Here is a 24,340-nt window from a genome sequence, read left to right as displayed (position 1 = left end):
GATTGACTAGAGGTCCGCCAAAACAACTACGAAGTGAGACAAACAAAGGTAAAAAACAGCAGATATAACTACAACCTAGAAATCCCCACAAAGTGCAGAGACCAACCAGTCCAACCTGAAAACTAAAAAACTGAAAAATCCAGATTATACCAAGGGGAAAATCCGTAAAAGTTTTAGACATAAGGTGCTTTCTACTAAGATGTTAGATTTTGAAAGGAATAATTAGAGAGCCTAGGGTAGCAGATAAATTATGGTTTGACCGTTTGAGGGCTTTTGGCTTGTTGTCAGAGTAGAATAATTACGAAACAAGACTGTTCGTATAAATATTCTTGTATTTATTGTTTGTATGGGATGATGAATCCGTCCTTTGGAGATTACATTTCTTTGGATCAACTTATATCTACGAACTACTATATTTCTTGTGGTACATCACTTGTCCAGCCTGTGGTCTTGTTTCTGTTTCTACTGTGCATGGTATACCTTGTTTCAGTGACTAATAAGTGGTTCACTTGATTACCAATCACTAATAAACAAAAATTCTTGTGCTTTTTAATCTCCAAATACCAGCACGAGTGGAAGGTATATTTCATTGATATCATAATGGGGTCAAACATAAATAGTAAGACCGTTTCCACAACTTTTGTGGGTTATTTGTTGTTATTGTAACTTTTACCTTGTGTCAATTTGTGGATTGTCTGTTGTAACTTTTTACATGGATGATGAATCTATCCATTTGGAGTTTATATTCTTTTGGATCAATTATACATTTGGAGTTAATAACTTATACATTTCTGAATCTGAAATAGATTTAATCTGTGCAGCAGCGTCGACCTCAGACTCGTCACAAGGTTCTTCACATAAATCAGCTCTCACGCTTCTGCAACTAGGCAAGTACTTGAAGGAACCACTTTGCAACTCTCAGTCAACTGCAATAGGTATGCACACATTAATAATCAACCTAAAAGCTTTTACTCATCAAACGCCACAAAAAAGATCTAAAAAATGAAAAACAAATACAAGTTTTAGATGCAAAAAATGTTCTTTTATAAGGAAAAGCAAACACAAATTATTTTCAAAAATATACTGCTGCATTTATGCATCTTTATAGTTTATGAAGAAGTTTATGATCTATGGGACCTTGTCCCATCTCATTTGTTGTACAAATAGGTAGATAATCAGTTGTATGATGTCACTGTTATCTATGTGGATGGAAATGTAATGTGTTGTTTTTATTTGTTAAACTGAACCCGGTAATATCATGCACTGCTGACTGTGTTGAGGTGTATTTTTTCCAACTTGCAGGACAGATAGTGCCCAGAAGTTTGGTTGGTTTTTCATGTTCTATATGGTATGTACTGATACTGTATCTATTTGACTTATTATGCTTGACTTACCTATCTGATTTTAATAAGTTTTCGTGTGGCAGCTCCACATTGGATTTTGTATTTTCGTGTGGCAGCTCCTCCAATTGTCTTTAATCCCATCTCATTTGACGTAAGTTCTTACATTCTTTTTTGTTTCTTGTTTCTTGCATTTAATATTATTTACTTGTGGTGATAGCTCCTCCAATTGTCTTAGTAAGTGTTTTGATGCTGTGTAACTGAACCAATATATTTTCCTCCTATTATTTTCGACAAATGTGGGGAAATTACATGACTGAGGAAATGTGGGGAAATTAATTAAGTATAGTTTTAGATTAACTATGTCAATTTTCTATGTTGAATGCTCAGATTTTTGAACCATTTATTTTATTTATTGATTGGAATTTGGATATATGCTGAACTGTGGTTGTGATATATTAATGTGCATTGTTATTTTATTTGTTAGGACTTAGGATGGACGAGTCTAGTAGCCAATCTAGTACACCTATGGTCTCGGTATTAGGAAAACGAAAACAAACCCAACCTAGTGGTACCCTTCAACTAGGCACTCCTTCACCTCAAGATTATTTGCATAATGATTATTATGAAGATTGTTGGGATGATGATCCGGATATGGAGGAGGATATTGCATTAGAACAAATAGAAGAAGAGGGGGAAGAGGGGGAAGAGGAAGTAGAAGAAGAAGAAGTAGTGAGACAATGGGAGAGTCCTCCTCGGAAAAAGGGCAATAGGAGAAAGGGTCCAAGTCCGGCGTGGAATGATGCTAAGAGGGTAACGATCACCGATAATAATGGGGAGAAATCTTTCATGGCCGAATGCAAGCATTGCAAACTCTTAGTACCGGCACACCCTATAATTCATGGGACGACGGGAATTCTTAAGCATTTGAGGAAATGCCCGGGTTCTAGTCTCTTTGAGAATGTGGATCCGAAGCAACCTACATTGACACAAGCGAGGATGGGAGGTCCGGTTGTCACTCACACTTTCAATCAAAAAAGACTTGATAGGAGATGTGTGAGGTGGATTATAATAGCGGAGATGCCTTTTAGGGTGGTTGATCAAGAAGACTTTCGAGATTTTATTCGTGATTTGAATCCAAAATACAAACTTCCTAATAGGCATAAGGTGGCGGCGGCGGTTTTGGAGTTGTATGTTGAAGAGAAGGCTAAAATAAAAAGTGTGATTGAGGGGTTGAGAGTGAGCATTACAACCGACACTTGGACCTCAATTCAAATGATAAACTACATGGTCATCACGGCCCATTTTTTGGACACTAATTGGGGGTTGCATAAGAGGATCCTAAACTTTGTCCAAGTTACTTCTCATAAGGGTGATGATATTGGAAGATGTCTAGAGGTTTGCTTGAATGATTGGGGCATTGACAAGGTGTTTAGCATTACCGTTGACAATGCTAGTGCAAATGACACCGCCATTGCATACATGAAAAGAAGACTCAAGTCAAATGGTACTCTTTTACTTGACGGGGCTCACTTGCACATGAGGTGCGCTTGTCACATCCTCAATTTGATAGTTAAGGATGGAATGACGGAGCTTAGTTGTGAAATTGATGCCATAAGAAATTGTGTGAAGTTTATACACTCATCCCCGGCAAGGTTGGAGTCTTTTAGGGAATATTGTGTCTTGTTGAGATTTGATAGGATGTCAAGTATCCCTTTTGATGTTGTCACAAGGTGGAATGCCACATATGAGATGCTTAATAGTGCTTTCAAGTTTAAAGAAGTGTTCTCTAAGATGGCCTTTGAGTGTGACTCTTTTATTGCTTACTTTAAAGAGGAGGTCTCGAAAGAGGTTGATGGGGTGACAAGAAAGACCAAGCGGGTGGGTCCTCCGGAGGTGGATGATTGGGAAAGGTCGATGAGTTTTGCTCACTTTCTTAAAAAGTTTTATGATGCCACCTTGACATTGAGTGCAACCCTTACTCCAACGTCACACTTAATACTTAGCACAGTGATTGCCTTGCAAGTGGAGATACAAGAACAAATTTTAAACGCCTCTAATGCCACTTTGCAAAGTGTGGCTACCTCAATGAAGCTCAAGTTTGACAAATATTGGGGTCACATTGAAAAGGTGAATCCTATTCTCTTTGTAGCCCAAGTACTCGACCCTAGGTACAAATTTGATATGTTGGAGACAAATTTAGAAGAGCTCGGCTATGGATGGGACAAAATAAGGGAGGAGAAAGTAAGGGTTAAAGGCTATGTAACCGAGTTGTATAATGCATACAAGGAGGGAGTGGTCCTTAGTAGTAGTAGTACTAGTAGTACTAGTAGTAGTGCTACCTCAAATGTGGAGCAAAGATCAAGTGTTGTACTAGATGATGTGGGGGGTGTGATTGTAGATATTGATGTTGCTTCAAGGATGACAAAGAAGATCCAACGAAAGAGAGCGGAGGCACAACAAAATGAGATAGCCAATGAAGTGGATATGTATTTCAATGATCCACATCAAAGCCTAACATATGAGGGTTTCAATCTTTTGGATTGGTGGAAAGGAAATTGTGCTCAATATCCAACTCTTAGTAAAGTTGCTAAGGATGTTTTGGCCCTTCCTAGTAGCACCGTTGCTAGTGAGAATGCCTTTAGTCTTGGTGGGAGAGTTGTTGATCCTTTTAGAACTTCCTTAACACCTAAAACGGTTGAGGCTTTAGTGTGTACTAGTGATTGGCTTAGAGGAAAAGAATTTTGTTTCTATAAGGAGCCTACACTTGACGAATTCCATTTCTACAAGGAGCTTGAACGCTTAGAAAGAAGTAAGTAAACAATTTAATTTCCTCCTTTATTTTCTTAGTATTTATTATCTATTAGACTATAATTCAATGTAAATGATTTGTGGTTTATTGTTTTAGGCACGGCTAATTTGGGAGGTGAGGAGAATACAACACAAGAAAATGAAATGCCACCTCCACCTCCTCGACCACTCCAAGTTGAAGTTCAACAACGTCAAAATCAATCACTACCTCCACGACCACCCATTGCAAGAGGAAGGGCTCAACCATCAACATCAAGGGGAAGAGTGCAAGTACCAACAAGAAGGGAGCAACCACAAGCATCAACAAGATCAAGGGGACGAAGGGGCCGAAGAGGCCAACAATATTTATAGACTTTAAGTTTTGCTTTTTAGCTTTTGGGTTTGTTACTTTATTTATTTTAAAACCTTGGCTTGTAACTATTATTTTTGCTTTTGAGTTTGTTACTTTATTTATTTTAAAACCTTGACTTGTAACTATTATTTTTGGTTTTGGGTTTGGTACATAATTTATTTTTATTGCATGCATGATGCATGTGTAGTGGGCAAATTGAAACTTTGTTATTATTGAAACTTTGTGCACAAATGGGTAGTGGGTAGATTGAAATTTAATTTTAGCCCAAAAACATAATATGTCAAATTTTAGCCCAAAAACATAATATGTCAAATTTTAGTCCAAAAGCCCAAAAACATTTCGGGATTCCCGATTTGTCCCGAAATCCCGAAATTATTTCGGGATTCCCGAAAATTGGGATTCCCGAAAATTTGGTTTGGGATTGGTATTGAATTTGGGATTCCCAAAAATTTCGGTTTGGGAATCGGGACAAGGGTTTCGGTATGGGATCCCATACCGAACCACCCCTAATTATAGATCTTCAGAGCATTGCTCAAAGCATGCCGGATACTTTTAATGATCTAGCTAAGGTGATAGAATCACATATACCCGCTACAAACACACTTGCAAGGATAGATGTACCCCGCATACGTCAACAACCCGCTTGGGAAGGCTGAACCATCCCCGAATATGGGGAGGCCGCACCTTCCATGCAGCAAGGTACATTGGTAGCTAACCAATCATCTGCTCTGACCCTGAAGCGTGGAAGACCCCTTGGTTCAAAGGATTCATAACCCCGGAAAAGGAAAATGGCACCAACTAATGACCCTAGTTTGAATCCGACCATCGCTCACTCATCCGTTCCAACGCATGAGGTTATTCTAGATTACGGTGATGCTTCAGATGAAACATACTAGCCTCCCAAGAATCGTGAGATTTCGGTCCACTACACAATATTGGATGAGGTTTGGAATAGGAATGAGATGATCGTCAACGATGTATTCTCGTACTCAGTAGCTACTGACATCATGTTTAGCGATGACATTAAATCACGTTCTATCGATGAATGCCAACGTAAAATCGATTGGTCAAACTGGAAGCAAGCAATCCAGGTCGAACTCAATTCGCTCGCGAAACGTAAAGTGTTTTGACTTATTGTTCCTACAGCACTACGCGTGAAGCTTATTGGCTATAAGTGGGTTTTCGTCAGGAAGCGTAATGAGAAGAATGAAATAATGTGATACAAAGCACGCCTCGTAGCTCAAGGCTTCTTTTAGCGCCCAGGGATTGATTATGAGGAGACGTATTCCCCCGTAATAGACATTATAACGTTCCGCTACTTAATCAGTTTGGTAGTTTCCGAAAAACTGAATATGCAGCTTATGGACGTGATAATCGCGTATCTCTATGGGGATCTAGATACGGAAATCTACGTGAAAGTTCCAGAAAGACTTCCATTGACTAGTTCAAATAGTTCTAGACCACAAAACACTCTCTCATTTAGGTTAAGGAGGTCACTCTATGGATTAAAACAATCCGCACGGGTGTGGTATAATCGTCTAAGTGAATATTTGACAAGTCAGGGTTATGTGAACAACGAACTATGCCCATGCGTGTTCATAAAGAAGTCACATTTCGGATTTGCAATCGTTGCAGTTTATGTCGATGACATGAATCTCATTGGGATTCCCGTAGAGCTTGAGGAAATTGCTGCACACTTGAAATCAGAATTTGAGATAAAAGATCTTGGGAAAACTCGATATTGTCTCAGCTTGGAGATCGAGCATTGTTCGGATGGAATCCTAGTACATTAATCGAACTACACCCAAAGGTGTTACGTCGTTTTAATGAGGATGAAGCGAAGCCTTCGAGTACACCCATGATCACTCGGACTCTAAATGCTTAACGAGATCTCTTCCGTCCAAAGGAGGAAGAGGAAGAGATTTTGGAACCCGAAGTTCCTTACCTAAGTGCAATTGGGGCTTTATTGTACTTGGCTCAGTGCACTAGACCCGACATCTCCTTCGTTGTGAATCTTTTGGCAAGATACAGTAATGCGCCCACACGCAGACACTAGAATGGTGTTAAAGACATTTTCCACTACCTCAAAGGTATTACGGATTTGGGCTTGTTCTATACCCGCGAATCTCCAAGTGTTGCCGCCCTCTGTGGCCCTCGGATTGATTCTCGCCTTGTTGGTTACGCAGATGCTAGATATCTGTCTGACCCACATAGAGCACGTTCTCAAACAGGCTATGTCTTTACCATTGGAGACACCGCTATATCTTGGAGGTCTACCAAGCAAACGCTAGTTGCGACTTCGTCTAACCATGTTGAGATTCTTGCCCTGCATGAAGCATCGCGTGAGTGCTTTTGACTGAGAGAAGTTATTAAACGTATTCGAAGCACTAGTGGTCTTACATCAGTCGTTGACCTTCCTACAACAATCTTTGAAGACAATGCAGCATGTATCGTGCAGTTGAAGAATGGATATATCAAGGGAGACAACACCAAGCACATAGCACCGAAATTCTTTTACTCACACCAATAGCAGCAGCATCAGAACATTAAAGTCAAGCAAATCCGTTCCCGAGACAACTTGGCCGATCTCTTTACCAATTCATTGCCCAAGTCTACATTTCAGAAGCTCGTCCAAGGAATCGGTATGCGTAAATTATTTGAGTTGAATCTCTTGTAGTTCTCTTATTTAGAAGTTATGTCTAACTCAGGAGGAGTATCTAGATGCATACTCATATGATCTTAATGTATCTTTTTCCTACCATTAGGAGCATTTTTCCCACTAGGTTTTTGCTACCTAATGAGGTTTTAATGAGGCACTCATCCTGGGATGATCATACTCCGTTGAGTTTACTACCTTCGTCCACTTTTGACGTTCGTTTTTAGACATTATGCATACTTTTCACTTTTCTTCTTAGTCTATAGGTTTTCCCCATGCCTTGGGTTTTACCATAGCGAGGTTTTGTGAGTTTTACTAGAAATGCATACTTCACTTAAATTTGAGACTCGTGATCACCCGTTATGCCGATGACTTCATCAACTATTCTACCTGATTTGTTGAAGATCTGATGCGATGGTTTGTTGAGTATTTACACACTTAAGGGGGAGTGTTGCAGTCATATTTAGAATAGGAATGTGATTGTGTAAATCCTAGGGAATCTGGGAATGTATCTTATATTCCTATTAGGAGTAGATTACCTATTCAATTTTGTAATCCTAAAGGCAAAGGTTTTCACCTATGCTACTACTATAAATAAAAGCACAATAGGGTGAATCAAAGACGCCTCACAATTAAATCAATCTCTCTTCTCTCTCAATATTGCCGAACCCCTCTCTCTCTCTCTAAACCCTAGATCATTCAATCAAATAGGCCTACAACAATAATGAGTATTTATTAGGATATTATTTTTTATATGTTATTAATTTTTTAGCATAAACTATACTCTACACTAATTTACACTAAAATGTAAGTAAAATGTAAGGGTAAGATTTGAACCTGAAACATAGTGAATTGACTAGAAAAGCTCTAACCACCAGTGAAATCCACCATCCTATTAAGTTTATAATTTTGTTATTATGTTTAGTAAATTCAAGGTGTCTTGCCTTTTCTTATCGGAAAAAAAAATATTCAATGGTGCCCTACAAATTAGGGTTTATTTTTTCTATTCAAATAACTAAGATTTGTCTCATCTTATTCATATTATCAAATAAACTTTGAGGCTTGATATTTTTGTTCTAAGGTTTTACCGTTGAATAATCCCAATTTTTTCGTTGATTTCGGCGTTTGTTGCACTGGGATCACCTTGTTCTGACAACAAAGAGAGATTAATATCACGACCCTCAGCTAACATAAATCGCTAAATCATGAAGCAAAAATGTGAGCGATAAGATCTTTAATTCTGATCGAATCATATAATTTTACGGATAACATGGTTGTGGTTGGCTAAGTCAACTTTGATATGTCACAATCAACCAAAGTGGGAATAGAGTACCGAAGCATATTCATCTCTCGTACAAGCAAATTTGAAAGGCAAACAATTATACCGAAGCAAAGTGAAGGTGTCAAGATGCTAAACTCATCTAAGAAATTGGATTCGTGATCAAGTCCAAGTATGGTAAAGCTTTGCCCAATAACCCACAAGATAAGGTTTGTCTTTTTAGCCTCTGTTCAAGATCGAGTTCTTTACAAGTATAAGAAATCGATCTCAATGCTGCTTTTTTATAAGTACTTTCAGACATTACTATATAAACATCATTCTCATATGAAACATAATGTACAAGTACAACAACATTGCGTGACAACAATGTGCAACAATAACAACAATGTACAACATGTTTTAACATTGTTATTCGCACGCCAAACTTTTCATATATAGAACGAAAAATAGTCTTATGAGGAGTGCAAATTAAACTTTTAAAGTGTCAATAATAATTCTCATTTTTTTTTATTGAACTTCAAACAATAAAACATGAGGAGCTGATTTCACACACAATTTTCAGTTTTTTACACAATCCTCTTTATTCACGGCAATTACATTGAATAAATCTCACAAAAACAATAAAAATGATTAAACAACGGTATGTAAGAGAACAAAATGATACGTTTTTTATCATTTAACCATAAGACATGGAGAGTAAATTTTCACACACAATATTTAGTTTTTCACACCTCTCTTTATCTTTTTTTTTTTTTAACAGACGATATTATCTACACTAAGAAGGTAGGGGAGTAAGCTAAGCCTCACAATGAGTTAGCAGTAATGTGGTTCAAATTTGCCTTTGACGATAATCAAACATAAAAGCTCTCACTTATAATTGAAAAGGATTACCATTAGACTCTTTATCTTTGACAACAGTAATCAAACAAAATAAGAAGAAAAAAAAAATTAATAGAAGTGCGTAGGAGAACAAAAATCTACATTTTATTATTTTCTTAAAACATGAAGTCACATGACTTGAGAAAACACAAAAGCAATTAAATGAACTTAACTAAAAGCTTTTTCCAAGTGAAGTCCATCCGATCAAATGATTGACACATTTGATTGAGACTGAAGGAAGGGAAGAAGGATGCCGAACTACGGTTGATGAGGGCAAGGGTGGCCCATGATAATGCCACTTCATAGAATATTAATGCATGATACATTTCATCACTTGAGTTACATGCATGCATGTCAAAGAGATGGATAACTAAGAATATTATGATCCTGACACATTTATTTAGAACTCTTTCCACAATTTATTTATGGGGCTTTTAGATCCAGGTCTAAAAATGTAGAGTGTTTTTAGGAGTGAGTCCAGTTATCTAATTATATATTTTTATTTCTTTTATACTCATTTTATATTTTCTAAAAATATTAAAAATCAATTAAAATCTTCTAATATTATGCATTTTCCAACTCCAAAAGAAGATATTTAATATCTTGTAACAAAAAAACTAATATACTAAAATAAATTTATCTGCAAAACATTCTACCCTAACTCAAGTAACAAATATATGAATGTATATAATATACCTACACGTGAGATATGAAACCTAATTAAAGGGTAGAAAAAACATAACATACCTACAAGTAAGACACATTAATCTGTGACTGGTTGATTATAAAAAAAGAATTTGTCATATAGGTAGATAAATATAATTAACCTGTGATATAGGTCGATTACAAAAATTAAAAATAAAATCTATAAATGGGGTTTAAAGTAGGAGGAAGAACGAGAAATAACAAAAAGATAAATAAAAAGAAATAAGCAAAGAGATAATTGAGAAGAAATTTGATTTTTATAATAAATCTTATCATTGAACAGATAACTATTGATAATTAAATAATTAAATATAACAAATTGGACTTATTTTAATAAACTGGACTATTCCTACTATTGGCTTAAAAAATTGGACTTATATCAAGTTTTTATTTTTCTCACATTTTAGATTTTAGAGATTGTTGTAATTTATCAAAATAAAATAAAACTTCCTCTAATTTCATATTCAACTACTTTATGAGATGTTTCTTTACTTTACTATAAGTATTAAACATATGCATTTTTAGATTGATAATCATATCATTTTCAGTTTTAGTTTTGTTCAAAAAAAAAAAATGAGAAAAGAGAAATGACGAAAAGTAAAGGAAGGATGCTGAAAGCACATTTTAGTTGTTCTACTTTCAAGCTTTTGTTTCATACTCTCCTTCCTCTTTTTCCTCCTAAACGCACCTTGATATCTAGCAGAAAAAACCCGCATTAAAACCTACAAATGCAACAGTTAAGATGGGACTTAAAATTTAGAATTTAGTTATTATTAATCTTAATTTTCAAAAATTAATATTAAACTTGTTAGGTTGGAGGGTAAAATTTTTTGTCTAATGGATTTTTTTTTTTTCCGGTCATAGTATGGGCAAGAACTAGTATGATAGAATATCATGAAATTAAAAAGAACGAAAAATTGGCTTTGGCCAAGAAATTTTCTTCATCATTAACCTTTTCCTGGAGAAAAGCAAATAATAAATTTAATACCAAAAGAAAAAAAAATATATATTTGTTACGAAGACATACATGAAAATTTAATTTTCGTTTAGGACATGACATGAAAAAAACAAAGTGGGTCGAAACAGAAATATGGAAAGGTTTAGGACATGACCTACAACTACAAGTACAATGATTACGCATTTGGTTTTCCCATATCTGTTGTCAGAAAAATTACCAAAAAAAATAAAAAAACAATTAAATCATATAATACGACCCCTACGTACGTATCACTCTACCCTGAACGACACAGATTCTGGGCGTTTTCTTAACACGTCTCATCCAATCGCGTACGTCGTTTATCGAGCCATAGATCCTGCCCAGCTTCCCAATCCCAAGGCTGCCCAGTGTCATGTCCTGCGCTGCACGCCTGCCTGCCATTGTTGCCAAAAGGCAGAAGCCGTTGAAATTGACACCCAGTTTTTTTTTTTTTTTTTTTTTTTTTTTTTTTGAAAAAATGCTTCTTCACTTTTGTTACAAACTAAAACATATACATAAGCAAACCCAAGACCCAAACAACACACATAAACAAGCAAACCACAAGGCCAAAAAATAAACTACAAAGGGCCAACCAGAAGTTGAAGCCCAAAACGCACAAAAGACCACAAACACAAGAAAGTTCTACACTAGTTGCCGCCGATCGCGAATCGATCAAGTCCTCATCCACAGCCAAGCATCGCCAGAGTAATTGCAGCATCTCACCTCGATGAACGTCCCGAACACAACCACAAAGAAAGGATAGCCAGCAAGAGGTTAGAAGAAGCCAACTATTAGGATGAAGTTAGTGGCAACCCACGAACAACATTGCCAGAAAAGGAAGAGACAGTGAGAAGGTGGTGGCGTTGGCCAGATCGGAAAGAAGAAGAAGAAGAAGACAGCATCTCACCTCGATGAACGTCCCGAGCACAACCACAAAGAAAGGATAGCCAGCAAGAGGTTGGAAGAAGCCAACTATTAGGATGAAGTTCGTGACAACCCACAAACAACATTGCTAGAAAAGAAGAGACAGTGAGAAGGTGGTGGTGTTGGCCAGATCGGAAAGAAGAAGAAGAAGAGAAAGGAACTGGTAGAGAAGGGAAAAGGAGGAGAAAACAGGAGGAGGAAGGGAGAAGGGGCGACCGACTCCAGCCGAAGCTAGAGTCGGCACTAGAGAAGGTGGGCAAGATGAAGACCCTCACCAAGACTGGGGGAAGAAGCTCTCACAAAAGGAGAGAAGGTCTATCACAGAAAGAGAGAATGTGACACCCCATGTTTGACCTAGCCTCAGAAAGTTTTCATAATTGCCAAACTACCCCCTTTTTTATTTTAACAAACGATATTATTTTTATTAATAATTAGGGGAGTGAACTAAAACTTACAATGGGCTACAATAATGTTGTTCAAATTCGCATTTGGAGAGAATCGAACTTAAAACCTTTCACTGAGAAGTGAATAGAAATATACTAGACCATAGTATTAAGTGGTACAGAACTAGATGAAGACGATTTTAAAATTGAGCTAACATAAATTTTATCATGCTTCAAGTGTATGTCATATAAATTATAATGAAGGACTAAATGCGCGGTTAATGATCTAATAACCAAGAGTTTTTGTTGATATCATACTCCAGTGCAAAGTAGAAAAACTCGTTAGATGAGGTTGTTGCATGAACTATGAGGTTAAGTTAGAATTATTGAATTTCGTTGGGTTTTTTCATCTTGTAAGCCAAACAATGTGGGTTATACTCACCTTGTTTAATTTAACAACTTGAAAATTCATTATGAAGAAATATGGAATTATTATATACCAAAATTAGCAAGTGGGTTCTTGACGTCTGGGCAGTATAATTTTTTGCAAAGGAAATTGAAATGGGGTGAAATTGTACATGGGGCCTAATTTGCAATTTTGCCTTATTAGGGTTTCTATGGAAAACTATCATATATTATTAAGCACATGTTGAAGTGATTATATAGTAAACATGCTTTACAAGCCAAATTAAAGTGGAACTTGTATTAGGATGGGATAAGTAATACAGGATTTTCTACACTAACAATCGAATGGCTGATTTTGCATAGGTCATACTCACAATTTGCCATAATGTCTAATTGTTATGCTAAGGACAATTACTCATGCAGGTGAATGTTGATTGTCAAGTTGTCAACTATTAATGTATTGTGAAATTTACATGTATCAACGACTGACAGTTACTCATACACATGTGAACGACTGTTCCTAACATTCTATACTGCTTTCTCATAAGTCGTATTTAACTCCACCTTTCTTTGATTAAAAACACAGGCTAATTTGGTGTTTATAACATGTCTATAGGCAAATGAGACTTAAGTTTATGATTAAACCCTAAACCATGATAGGCATGCAGAATAAATATGGAAACATTTTCAAAGGCTTTCATTGAGAAACAAAGACTCTGGTGATTAAACTCTTGTGTTGCATTGGGTGGGTTGGTTGGGTTAGACTCCAAATTATTGGTCAACCCAATAGTTTTCAGGTTGACATTGTTTTAACCCATCAGCCAAGAAAATGGGCAAACTAACTCACTCAAACTGTTATTAGGCAGGTTTCACAGTTTGAAATTATTGCTTTCTTTCTTAATCTTAATATGTGTATGAGTGACAAATAATTAAAAAGGGTTGATTAGATTTAAGACCAATTTCGTTGTCGATCATTAGGTTTAATTTTGAATATTTTGCTTATAAATTTAGGTCCGTTGACTTTAATCCAACTAAGCAATTTTTTTTATTTTATAATGATGAGTCAACTTATACTTAAGGAGGTTCTTTTACAATATTTTTTCAAAGTCATGTTTTATTCTTTATTTGTTTTGAGGCCTTATATTATATACAAGGCAAGTTTATTGACATTATCATTCATAATTCATATGGACAGATTCATTAGAGTGTAATATTCCTCTTAAGTCACTTGACATACATTAGAGTGTAATATAGTCATTTTTCTCGCCTATAAAGCCTTAACATTTCATGTATGTTACAAATCTAACGTCTAATTTACTCTTCAAAGTTAACTCCATACACTATTTCTTTATGAAAAATTACCAATCAACCCTCTAATGTGTATCACATGCAAGTAACGTGACTTAAATTGACGAAAAATTGAAAATAGTAGATTCGAATGTAATATTAGGGATGTAATTGGCAGATTTTCATAATTCAAGGACCGGTTTTTTTTTTTTTAGAAAAAAAATAGTTTAGGAACCTAATCTTCAGTCAAGTGATAATTCAAGGACTAAATTGACAATTCATCTTAAAAAAACAGTTGAATTACATTGAGTACTAGAATAATTTTTTTTCAACTAGTAAAAACATAAGTAATTATTGGCAAACCCAAAAAAAAAAAAAAAAAAAGAACATAAGTGCATCTTATTTATCCACGTTAATCTTGTTTTCTACCTTTATTTTGTTTGGTTACACGACATCAAGTAAGTAGTCCCACTTAGTTTTCAAAAGTTTGTACTTTTAATTCCAATGATCTCAAAAGTCCAGTCATTTGACTCCCTCCTCCTAATAAAGGAGAAAAGAGATGCCTTTTTCATTGTTACCATCTAAAACATCAAAAAAAGAAAGCAAAAGGTGGGGGAATACAAATAAGTAGTGTCACATTTGTGAGTGGGTTAGGCAAGTGTCATCTTGCATATGTACAATACAAGCTCCAATGCATCATATCCCCATCATTATTATATCAAATGTTTGTGCCCTAATTTTTTTTTTTACTTTTTGGGTGACAATTATGTAGATGCTTTTTTGCAACATGCAATTTACTTTTAGTTATTATCTGGCCATTCAAGAAATTTAGCCTTTATCGTACATAAGGACAAATATGTCATATGCTACAAATAGGTCAAACATGCCAATTAAAAGAAACATAAAATTTCTCAATTACAAACTCATCAGGAATACAATTCAATCCTAGTCACGGAAGATACACATCAAACAAACATAAAAGATAACACCAACGAGGATTAAACTTTGCAAATTGTAGAACTACAACAAATGCACCACAAGGAAAGAATGCATCACTGTCGGATGATCTTGCAATCGTCAACAAAGATGCACTACTACGAGTAAACTTAAAAAATAAAAAAAAATGCGAAGCTTCCTCCTTATAGTCTTTTGACATGTGTGCAAAACAACCACCTGCTGACCAAAGATTCAAGTTTGAGTAGTAAACCATAGCCACTATAAAGTCTCTCCTCGACAAAGCTAGAGAGCGAGCAAACCACAAAGACTCTTGTCGCAAAAACGAAAGGGAGACCACAACCAAGAAATGAAGATAGTTAGAAGATGGGACAAATTGGAAAGGGAAGAGAGGGGAAAGATAGAATTGCCACTGACTCTAAGGCCCGACCCTATTTTTCTCTCTAGCGGCTAGAGTAAAGTTGTGGTCTTTTTTGATCAAATTATTAGATTTATTGTCTTTTTGAATTAGAAGGAAAGACGGTAATCTTACTCATATTTGAGTTAAAATCCTTCCCACCCAATAATCGAATTCCATACTAATTTTGTGAATAACGAGTTTTATACCAATTTATTTTTTCTTTGTAGTGTAAATACATCTTTATCGATTTCTTAATTTTTATCTCAAAATAGTTTATGCAAATTTGATCAGTAAATCTGACATTTGTCCTTTGATATTTATATACATATGCACTGGTCTGGAGATCTTTGAAAAGAAATAAAATTTCAACCCCACCGCTTGAACAAAATAATAGCTAAAATTATGCAAAAAGAGAATATGAGGATTGTGACAAATGTGCAATACCACAACAATATGGGAAACAACTATAAATACATAAGGATGGCAGGACCACCAGTGCAAAAATCGCACATTAGTTGGCAGAAAGCGACAAATACAGTGATATGGGCACCTAATGCTTACTGGTGCACCTCATGCATTTAATAAGGAAAAATAAAATAAAAAATAGCAAAAATATAGAATAGAAGGTTAGGACAAAATATAGAAATACAAAAAATAAAGAGGAAAAGAATAGAATATGATTATATGGTGGATATTGCAGCAAACCCAGACCTTCCATGCTCAGAGGGATGAGAGAGACAGCCAAAGAGGTTCAAGTTAGAAATATCATTTGTTCTGTTTAGAGAGAGAGAGAGAGAGAGAGATTAGATGGTGGGAGAGGAGGATATGGGGAGGGTTTAAGAGAGGTTTTTAGGTTCACCAACTGGTGGTTAGAGATTGAGCTCCTTAACCAGACACTTGATCTTCACCCTCCAAACCAATTAAGCAAATGCCATTAGCCCTTGAATTCAATTGTTGAATTCAAGAAGAAGCAAGTAGTAAAGCCAATGACTTTTCCCAACTGGGTTTCAAGCAAAAGCACTTATTAGAAAAGCAGAGTTGCCCACCAAAGCCTTAAACAACCCCCCAAACCCCATTTCTGGAAATAGAAAGAAAAGTCATCATTTTTCTTGGGTAGCAGTAGAAACTGAAAAAACTTGTTTCTCTCTGTGAGTGTGAGTCTGACGTGGGGTTTGAATTTGATTCAGTGATGGATGGAGAATATGTATGATTGCAAAAAAGCAAAAAAATAAAATAAAGTGAAATTCATATCTCTCAATTATTTTCCAACACACTAAAGTTCTTTTTTCTGTCTTTTTTTGTGTTGTTAAATAAATATACTTGTTGTTGTTGGGATCGGAAAGTTTGGTTCTGAGACGATCGGGTGATGTTCTCTAAGACTTTTCTGTTCCCCACACAACCCACAACTCTTAAGGGTTTGCAGGTATTTTTTTTCTCTTCCATTTTTATTTTTTTTACTTTAATTATCTTTTAGCTGCTCTCTGTCTGTCTCACTCATGAATTTCTCCTTGTCTCCGGTTCCGTTGTTCTCTCTTTCTTTCTGTTTGTTAAAATGATGATCCATTAATTGCTTTTTTGGAAGTACACAGAGTTAGTAGATTTATTTTTATTGTTCTTATCATCAATTTATCTAAAGATATTGTTCTTATATGTTTAATTTTTCCTTCTGTTGGATTGATTTCTGAATTCTGATTCTGTTTGCATGTATCTATAATATATATATATATATATATATATATATAGAGTGAGAGAGAGAGATATGTTCATTCTTTTTAAGAGGTTCTATGTAATTTACAATCATCAAGTAATTGGAAGCTTTCAAACTGAAAAAGTTGTATAAATCCTTTGAATGCCAGGAACCTAAAAAGTGCATATGTCGGCATCACGTATGTTAAGTTCAGTTCTTGTATACAAAGATTGGTGTTTGGATGCTTAATTCTACCTGTTTGCTGGGCCTTAATAATGGCTTCTGTATGTTGGTAGTAAATTTTGTTTTGGTTTGATTTTCTTCTGTGAGGAATGAGGATTGCCTGGAATTCCAAGTAGAAATTTTTTCTCTACTTGTTCTTAGTAGTTTGCTTTAATGCATTGGCTTATACTGGTGTGAGTGAGTAATAATATACTCACTATTTAATTCCTGAACTTCCTGCAAACTTACTTGTTAGTTTTTCGAATATGGTACGGTTTTGATGGAAGTACTACTCCTTTTTCAGTCTTCGGGATGAGTGTGTAGTTGGGCTCATATAACCGGTTCAGGGGTTGAGAGAGCTATGTCAGCTTACTATGCTGGTTCGAATAATCAAAAAGATGCTACACCAATGCTCTATTTAAGGGAACCACCTTTGCCTAGTTCTTATCCAGAAGCACCTCTTCTTACTGGTAACATGATGATGTATATGAACTCTGGGTCATACTCAGATGCAGTGGCTGGGAGTTCTCAGCAGCAAAACAACTGCATTGAAGTAATCTCCTCAGTGGAGGGTTCAGATTCCAACCAGCAGCAGCACGATGTCCTATCGCATCTTGGTGGAACGCGTATTGGAGAGCAGGGATTCAGTCCATGGAGGGAGGGTAGAAATGAGATGCTAGTTACGCACCCCATGGGTAGTTCTTCAGGTATTCTTCATGGTGGACAGAACTTGCAAGGTCAGGGGTTGTCCCTCAGCCTCAGTACACAAATCCCATCAGGAATGCAAATGCCTTCTATCTCATACCGGAATCCCAATATGGGTTTTGCTTCATTCTTAAGTCCTAACCCATCCGTTTCCAGTGAGGGTGACGGCAGGAATGGCTCTTTTAGAGATGAGCAGCCAAGAAATGTTGAATATTTGCCATCTGGTTTTCCGGGAGGCAATCCAGATTCAAGTAAAGGGGATTTGTCTCCATATGGGATGTCAAGTATTGCAAGAACCATTCCGCATAACAAATACCTCAAAGCAGCACAACAACTGCTTGATGAAGTCGTCAATGTCCAGAAAGCACTTAAGCAACATGATAGAGAGAAGAACCAAAGCACACACGATCATCAGAAGAGTTTCAAGGAGGGAGATGATGGATCAAAGAATGATTTGGAGAGTGGAGTATCTTCAAACCCTCAAGAGTCGGCCAGTAACTCACCATGTGAGCTTTCACATGCCGAGAAACAAGAGTTGCAAAGCAAGTTGACGAAGCTGCTGTCAATGCTAGATGAGGTACGAGCAATGCATATAGTTTTATGTCTCTCTATGAGTTAATTATATGATCAATCTTGCTTGTCTCATCAGTTGGTCATAATGTTAAGAGCTTAAAATCAATTTTAGTTGCAAATTGGATTGGCAGTATCCTTTCGTCTTCATTCTTTCTATGCTGTGATGATTGCTTTGTTTGCAGTTTAGATGGCTACGTCACCTGCCTTTATCATTTTTCATGTGTGTGATGTGTGTGCATGATTAGGCAGGTGATATTATGTAGCATGTTTATTACCAGTGATCGGTATGCTTTTATGTTCATGATATTGTTCTGTTCTCTTAGGCTCATAGTTACTGGTTTCACGATAATGACCGAAAGGATCAATGATATGTTTCCTTAATTTTGAAAAATACAAAATACGAAAGGAACAAGATATGCACTAGCAGTCTACTCAAGCAAAACCAAACAAATTGCTAATGATTTTGATGTTGAGCTTCTGTCAATATCTGATTGTTCCAACTGAAAATAACTGATTAATGATGTAGTCTTACAGTGATGCATTGATGGATAAACCAACATCTGGTAACGATTCCATTTCAGTTTTGTTCTTCGATTCAGACATACTTAAATGAAGATGAAGTTTCAAAAGTTTCAAAGAGTTCTGATTTCTGAGTATAACCTTTCATGTCTAAGTGATGTTTTCACTGGGAATTAATTGATCCTCCATCTTACCAGTTGAAGCACCTCTAGCCTTGCATTGTGTTTGACTGACATGTGAAAAAGTTGGGACTTTTAATCCTTTTCCCAACGGAATTATCTCCGACTATTCTAAGGTTTCCTATGTGTCTAAATTGAACGGGATGCAATGGAATGAAGCATAGCACCCTTATGTGAAAATATTGGGGTAATTCTTCCCATGATTTGCTTGTCAATATGTCTATTGATTCCGCCGTATGTTTACGGACCATGATGGAACATCAAATCCTTCTATGTTGACAGTTGACGGAAGTACCCTGTTCTGCTAAGAATCAGAAACAGTCTAAGATGCAGGATTGACCGAAGGTACCATTGTTAACTGTTGTTGCAGGAGGAGGACAATGCCATTATTTGGGGCCAAAATTTCCATGGTCCCTGAGTTGCTCATGATAATATTTCTAGTGTTCGTGTCTGTTAATTTATGCGGTTTACATCAGCAGCAGCTAATGGTTATGTAAAACATTTATAGATCATTTTTTCTTTGAGGATGTTTTAGGAAGTTTGTGGTTGTGGTTGGTTGTTTCTCGTAAGCCTTTGTCTGGTAGATTGGAGCTCCTATTTGTCCCATGAGGTGTAATGGTGTTTATACCACAATCACAGGTTGACAGACGGTACAAGCAGTATTATCATCAGATGCAGATTGTTGTATCATCATTTGATGTGATAGCGGGAGGTGGGTCAGCTAAACCGTACACAGCAGTAGCCTTGCAGACTATTTCACGCCACTTTCGGTGCTTACGTGATGCAATCACAGGCCAGATACAAGCAACCCGTAAAAGCCTTGGGGAGCAAGGTGCCTCAGGAAGCATGAAAGGAGTTGGAATATCTCGCCTCCGTTATGTGGACCAGCATCTCAGGCAGCAGAGGGCCCTTCAGCAGCTTGGCATGATGCAACAACATCCATGGAGACCACAAAGAGGTTTGCCGGAAAGCTCTGTCTCAATTCTGCGGGCATGGCTATTTGAGCATTTCCTTCATCCGTAAATCCTGACTTCAACTCTTTTCTCAATTTATTTTCCAGAAAGCTTAATTGATCGAAATATATCAGAGTTCCTGACGTAATTTAATGTTAATATCGATATTTTCCAGCTATCCCAAGGATTCTGATAAGATCCTGCTAGCAAGGCAGACAGGCTTGACTAGAAGTCAGGTAATGACGAAGTGATCGTGTTTTACATAGCATTTTTCCTTAGGTACCACATACATACATAACAGAGAGTAAGATCTATTATTTTTCGACTCTAATACGTATACCATTTTGATCCTCGCTAAATTCTACTGAATTAGGATATGGACAATTGTTTCATTCTGCAGGTTCTTGCAGCAACAAGAATGCTGCATAAACAAACAATCACATTTATAACGAAAATCGATCATTGAGTACAATGTTTACAGTTTAATTTGAAATAACTCGATATCTGAAAATTCATGTACTCTTTTTCTGCGGCACAGGTCTCAAACTGGTTTATAAATGCACGAGTGCGTCTCTGGAAGCCCATGGTTGAGGAGATGTACAAAGAAGAGGCTGGTGATGCCGAGATGGATTCCAACTCTTCATCTGAGAACGCACCTCAAACAAAAGAAGGTGACAACACGAGGAGCATGGAAGACGGAGTACAAGATATGCAACCTAGTGCAAGTTCGACAGGCACTGAGAGATGCAGCACTGGACAATTTATGGACTCCAAATCCAACCATTTCCATGACGTGGAAATGGCTGGATCCGCGGGGGCTGCCAGTTTCCAGAATGTGACTCGTCACGAAGCTGAAGCTGAGTACGGGCTCGTGAAGCTTAGAGAGGGGCAAAGGCCTGGTATGGAAGACTGTGGTATCTTTTCTGATGCAAATGTTCAGACTGATAGGAACAATGAGAGGTATATGGCAGCAGCTGCTGCGTACCAGATGCCGGAGCTGGGGAGATTTGGAAGTGGAAGCGGGGTGTCTCTGACATTGGGATTGCAGCATTGTGACGGTGGCGGTAGCCTACCCATCTCTCGTGGGACTCATCACGGTTTTGTTGCCGTGAGAGGGGACGATTTATACAACCCTGCAGCTTCTTCTGTAGGATCTGAGACAGCAGATTTTGAATGCCTTGATTCTGGGAACCAGCAGCAACACAGATTTAGCTCCTCCCATCTATTACGGATTTCGTAGTGTGAAAGATGCTTCATTGCATATCCACATTGGTTACTTCCAAACTATTTTTGGCGTGGGGGGAGAAGGAATCAGACAGGGAGAGGCCTTCGACCGCTTGTTCAGGAACATTCGACTTTGCGTTGCAAATGGCGAAAAGAAACATCGCTCTCCTCCGGACACTGGAAACATACTACTAGTACAGTTGTAATATATGAAGAAATTGAGTGAAGGTCTACATATTTGTAAAAATCAGATACTTATTCTTTTGTTTAGTATGTTGGAAGGGGAAAATGTACAATCAGTGCCAAACTCTGTTAATGGTGTTGAACAAAATAGAATATTATTTCAATGTTGCCAAGTCAAAATTTAATTAGAGGCGAGAAGAGGGGTTTCGTTCCCTTCCCTCGGAAGAAAGACTTGGGTGTCACCGGGGATATGTTGCCGTTGATATGCAAGAATCCGACCTCCTGTTTTCAGGACTTGATTCTTGAAAACACTTGACAACAAAACTTTCTAAACCTTTCATAAGACTATTAAATTCTTGACAAATTTTCCTGCTTTTGGGTGAACATTCAGCAACACTTCCGCTAACAAGACCTAACGCTAACGAGCATCTGAATCAGCTAAAAGCCTAAAAGTATCCAAGTCCACTTGCAGTTGTTTCAATTTTGCAGTCTGCAGATTCATATACAGAAGAAAGAGAAGCCGAGCACAGCAGTTTCTTACCTACCATCTGCATTGTTTAAAATGGACTTGCCTACAGAGCCTACGGTATCCTTGACCAAAGCCTTAAACGATGAGTATGAAGCCTTCGTAGTTATGACATAATGTGTTCGGTTATCTACATTCCCCCAAAGGCTTAGCCTCTCTGGATGGTTTACCTGAGAAGAAAAGTTAAAAGTCAAATTTATAGCTTGCTGAAAACTAAATTAAAAAAGCAGGAGTGTTCATCAAGCGATTTATCAGATCATCGGAACAGAGGATCTTGAAGACTATTCGAAATTCAGAAGAGCTGCACATTACCTTTTCTGTAGAACCTTTACATCTTCCTGCAACAATCGACTTTCCAAGAACATATCACCACATTCATGCACGTCAACAGTCTTCAAATCAAAGTCTTGATGTCCACAGCTCTCGTTCCACTCGAACCACCTCTTCGAAATCAATTCCTTCCTGCAGCAGATTAAGTGACCTTCCTCTTCGGGCGAATCAGCAGCAACCAATCTATAGACGTATACTTTCTTCATTTGTCCTGGTCGAAATGTCCGGCCTATTGCCTGGCGAGTTACTGAAGGGTTCAATGGAACATCAACAATTAGGATGCGAGAAGCCCCCACAAGAGAGATTCCTTCTCCACAGGCTCTAATAGAGCCAAAGAAGACTTTCGCATCGGCTGAATTGTTAAAGCTTCCTACAGACTGTTCCCTATGTGTTGAATTTGAATCGCCGGTAACCACAAAAATTTCCTTGTTTAGACTCCACCCCTTTAGCTTCACTGCTAATCTCTCCATAAATTTCAGCGGCAGGATATACTGGCTGAACACCAGCAGCTTCTCATGACTTGATTCACACATGCGTAGTAAACTAAGAAAGAAATTAGCTTTAACTCCATCTTTCACATTTATTTTTTCTACAATTGTATCCATCTTGTCATTACCAATTTCACAGCCTTTTTCACCAGTCAATGAATATTTCTCTGTAAGAGATTTCAACTCTGGATGCATATAAACAAGGCTACCCACAGAAGCTTTCTTGAAGTAATCCAGTTTCTTCATTTTTTTCACTTCAAGCTCCTGTCTTGAACTAAGGTTGAGTAGTATGGTGAAATCAACAAGACCGGGGAGTTCGTCCAGAGAATCTCCTTTGTAGTAATGCAGGACCTTCCTGGTCATCTCTCGAAGATCTTGTATGACAGCCTCTTTCCTTTTATAGTCTTCATCTTTCTGGAGAGTGTATTCTATCAAGTCAAATAGAGCTGAATTTGTACCAGTTTTTAATTGTTTCCTCGCACCTGATATTTGTACTCTGCTCATGATACGCTTAGCCACATCCCGGGAAGTATCCAATTTCAGAAACTTCGGACGAACAAGATTTAAAATATTGAAAACTTCTTTCACATGATTCTGATAAAGGGTTCCTGAGAGGACTACTTTTAGACGTGTTTGGACTCTTGCAAGGGACTGCAGCAAATTGGTATCGTCATTCCTTGGAGTGTGGCCTTCATCTAAAATCAGAATGCTAGGGACCTTCAACAGCATTTCTCGACAATCAACTGATGCTTTACTGGTCCCATTGTCACACATTATGGTGGAGAACTGTTGATACCCAAGAAAAAGGATGCTCTTCAGCTCTACCCACTTCTTTAAAATAACCAGCTGCTGAGACCGGTTCTCTGCTTTTGAAGTGTATAGATCATGCAACGGAATGTCCTCCACTTGCCATTTCTGGAACTCTTGCTTCCATGTAGACAAAATGCCTTTAGGTAGGACGATCAATGGTCTAGCATGGGGAAATCAAACCAGGAAACTCTGAACAAAACTTATAATCAACGTCTTTCCAGAACCAGGGGCATGAGCCAAAATGCAACCCCCTGGATTATCGGCCAGCAAGTTGCTAGTGAGAAAGTTAAAGCCCTCCACTTGATGTGGTTTCATTTTATTTCGGTGCCTTGGATGAGCAGAGATTTCCGTTGCCGTTAAATTGTCCCTAGTAGATTTAATTCCAACTGAGAAATTCTGAGCTGACTCGGTATAGTTAGCATTCTGCGACTCACACATGTAACTTCGTCTAGTCCTTTTGGCCTGTTAATAGAGAAACAAGGATGAAGGATATTTTAATGATTAAACTCATGTTAAACAAATAGCTGCATAAAATAGTCTAGTACAGAGTACATATACCTTCCCAGCTAACAGGTAGAACGGCTTATTTC

At 37.3% G+C, this 24,340-nt stretch overlaps 2 protein-coding genes and 1 long non-coding RNA gene across 3 annotated transcripts; 1 reads left to right on the top strand and 2 right to left on the bottom strand.

The window, feature by feature from the left end:
* Positions 1–11,046: 11,046 nt before the first annotated feature.
* Positions 11,047–12,408, bottom strand: LOC103939477. The gene is made up of 2 exons (XR_666135.3): positions 11,906–12,408; positions 11,047–11,721 (listed from the first exon to the last, which is right to left on the bottom strand). It is a non-coding gene; the product is annotated as an uncharacterized LOC103939477 (long non-coding RNA).
* A 3,815-nt stretch (positions 12,409–16,223) lies between these two features.
* LOC103939478 (BEL1-like homeodomain protein 7) lies at positions 16,224–21,760 on the top strand. The gene is made up of 5 exons (XM_009349570.3): positions 16,224–16,774; positions 17,565–18,542; positions 19,876–20,255; positions 20,365–20,425; positions 20,728–21,760. Exons 2-5 carry the CDS (start codon positions 17,622–17,624, stop codon positions 21,427–21,429), a joined length of 2,064 nt encoding a protein of 687 aa, XP_009347845.2. The 5' UTR covers positions 16,224–16,774; positions 17,565–17,621; the 3' UTR covers positions 21,430–21,760.
* On the bottom strand, positions 21,651–24,123 carry LOC125468061 (protein CHROMATIN REMODELING 35-like). The gene is made up of 2 exons (XM_048576139.1): positions 22,435–24,123; positions 21,651–22,292 (listed from the first exon to the last, which is right to left on the bottom strand). The coding sequence occupies exons 1-2, from the start codon at positions 23,712–23,714 to the stop codon at positions 22,289–22,291; spliced, it is 1,284 nt and encodes a 427-aa protein (XP_048432096.1). The 5' UTR covers positions 23,715–24,123; the 3' UTR covers positions 21,651–22,288.
* Between the last annotated feature and the right edge of the window lie 217 nt (positions 24,124–24,340).

Source organism: the organism of the source record quoted next, unplaced genomic scaffold (genome assembly GCF_019419815.1).
Source record: "Pyrus x bretschneideri cultivar Hongxiangsu unplaced genomic scaffold, Pyrus_bretschneideri_v1 Contig85, whole genome shotgun sequence".
Lineage (NCBI taxonomy): Eukaryota > Viridiplantae > Streptophyta > Magnoliopsida > Rosales > Rosaceae > Pyrus > Pyrus x bretschneideri.
Note: the sequence above shows the minus strand (reverse complement) of the source record. Positions and strands in the feature narration are given on the sequence as shown.

Excerpts from the sequence above, each read along its gene's own strand:
- LOC103939478 (XM_009349570.3), top strand. The coding sequence starts at position 17,622 with ATGTCAGCTTACTATGCTGGTTCGAATAATCAAAAAGATGCTACACCA. Across the intron at positions 20,256-20,364 it reads TTTGAGCATTTCCTTCATCC|CTATCCCAAGGATTCTGATA; the intron begins GTAAATCCTGAC and ends GATATTTTCCAG. Across the intron at positions 20,426-20,727 it reads CAGGCTTGACTAGAAGTCAG|GTCTCAAACTGGTTTATAAA; the intron begins GTAATGACGAAG and ends TCTGCGGCACAG.
- LOC125468061 (XM_048576139.1), bottom strand. The coding sequence starts at position 23,714 with ATGTGTGACAATGGGACCAGTAAAGCATCAGTTGATTGTCGAGAAATG.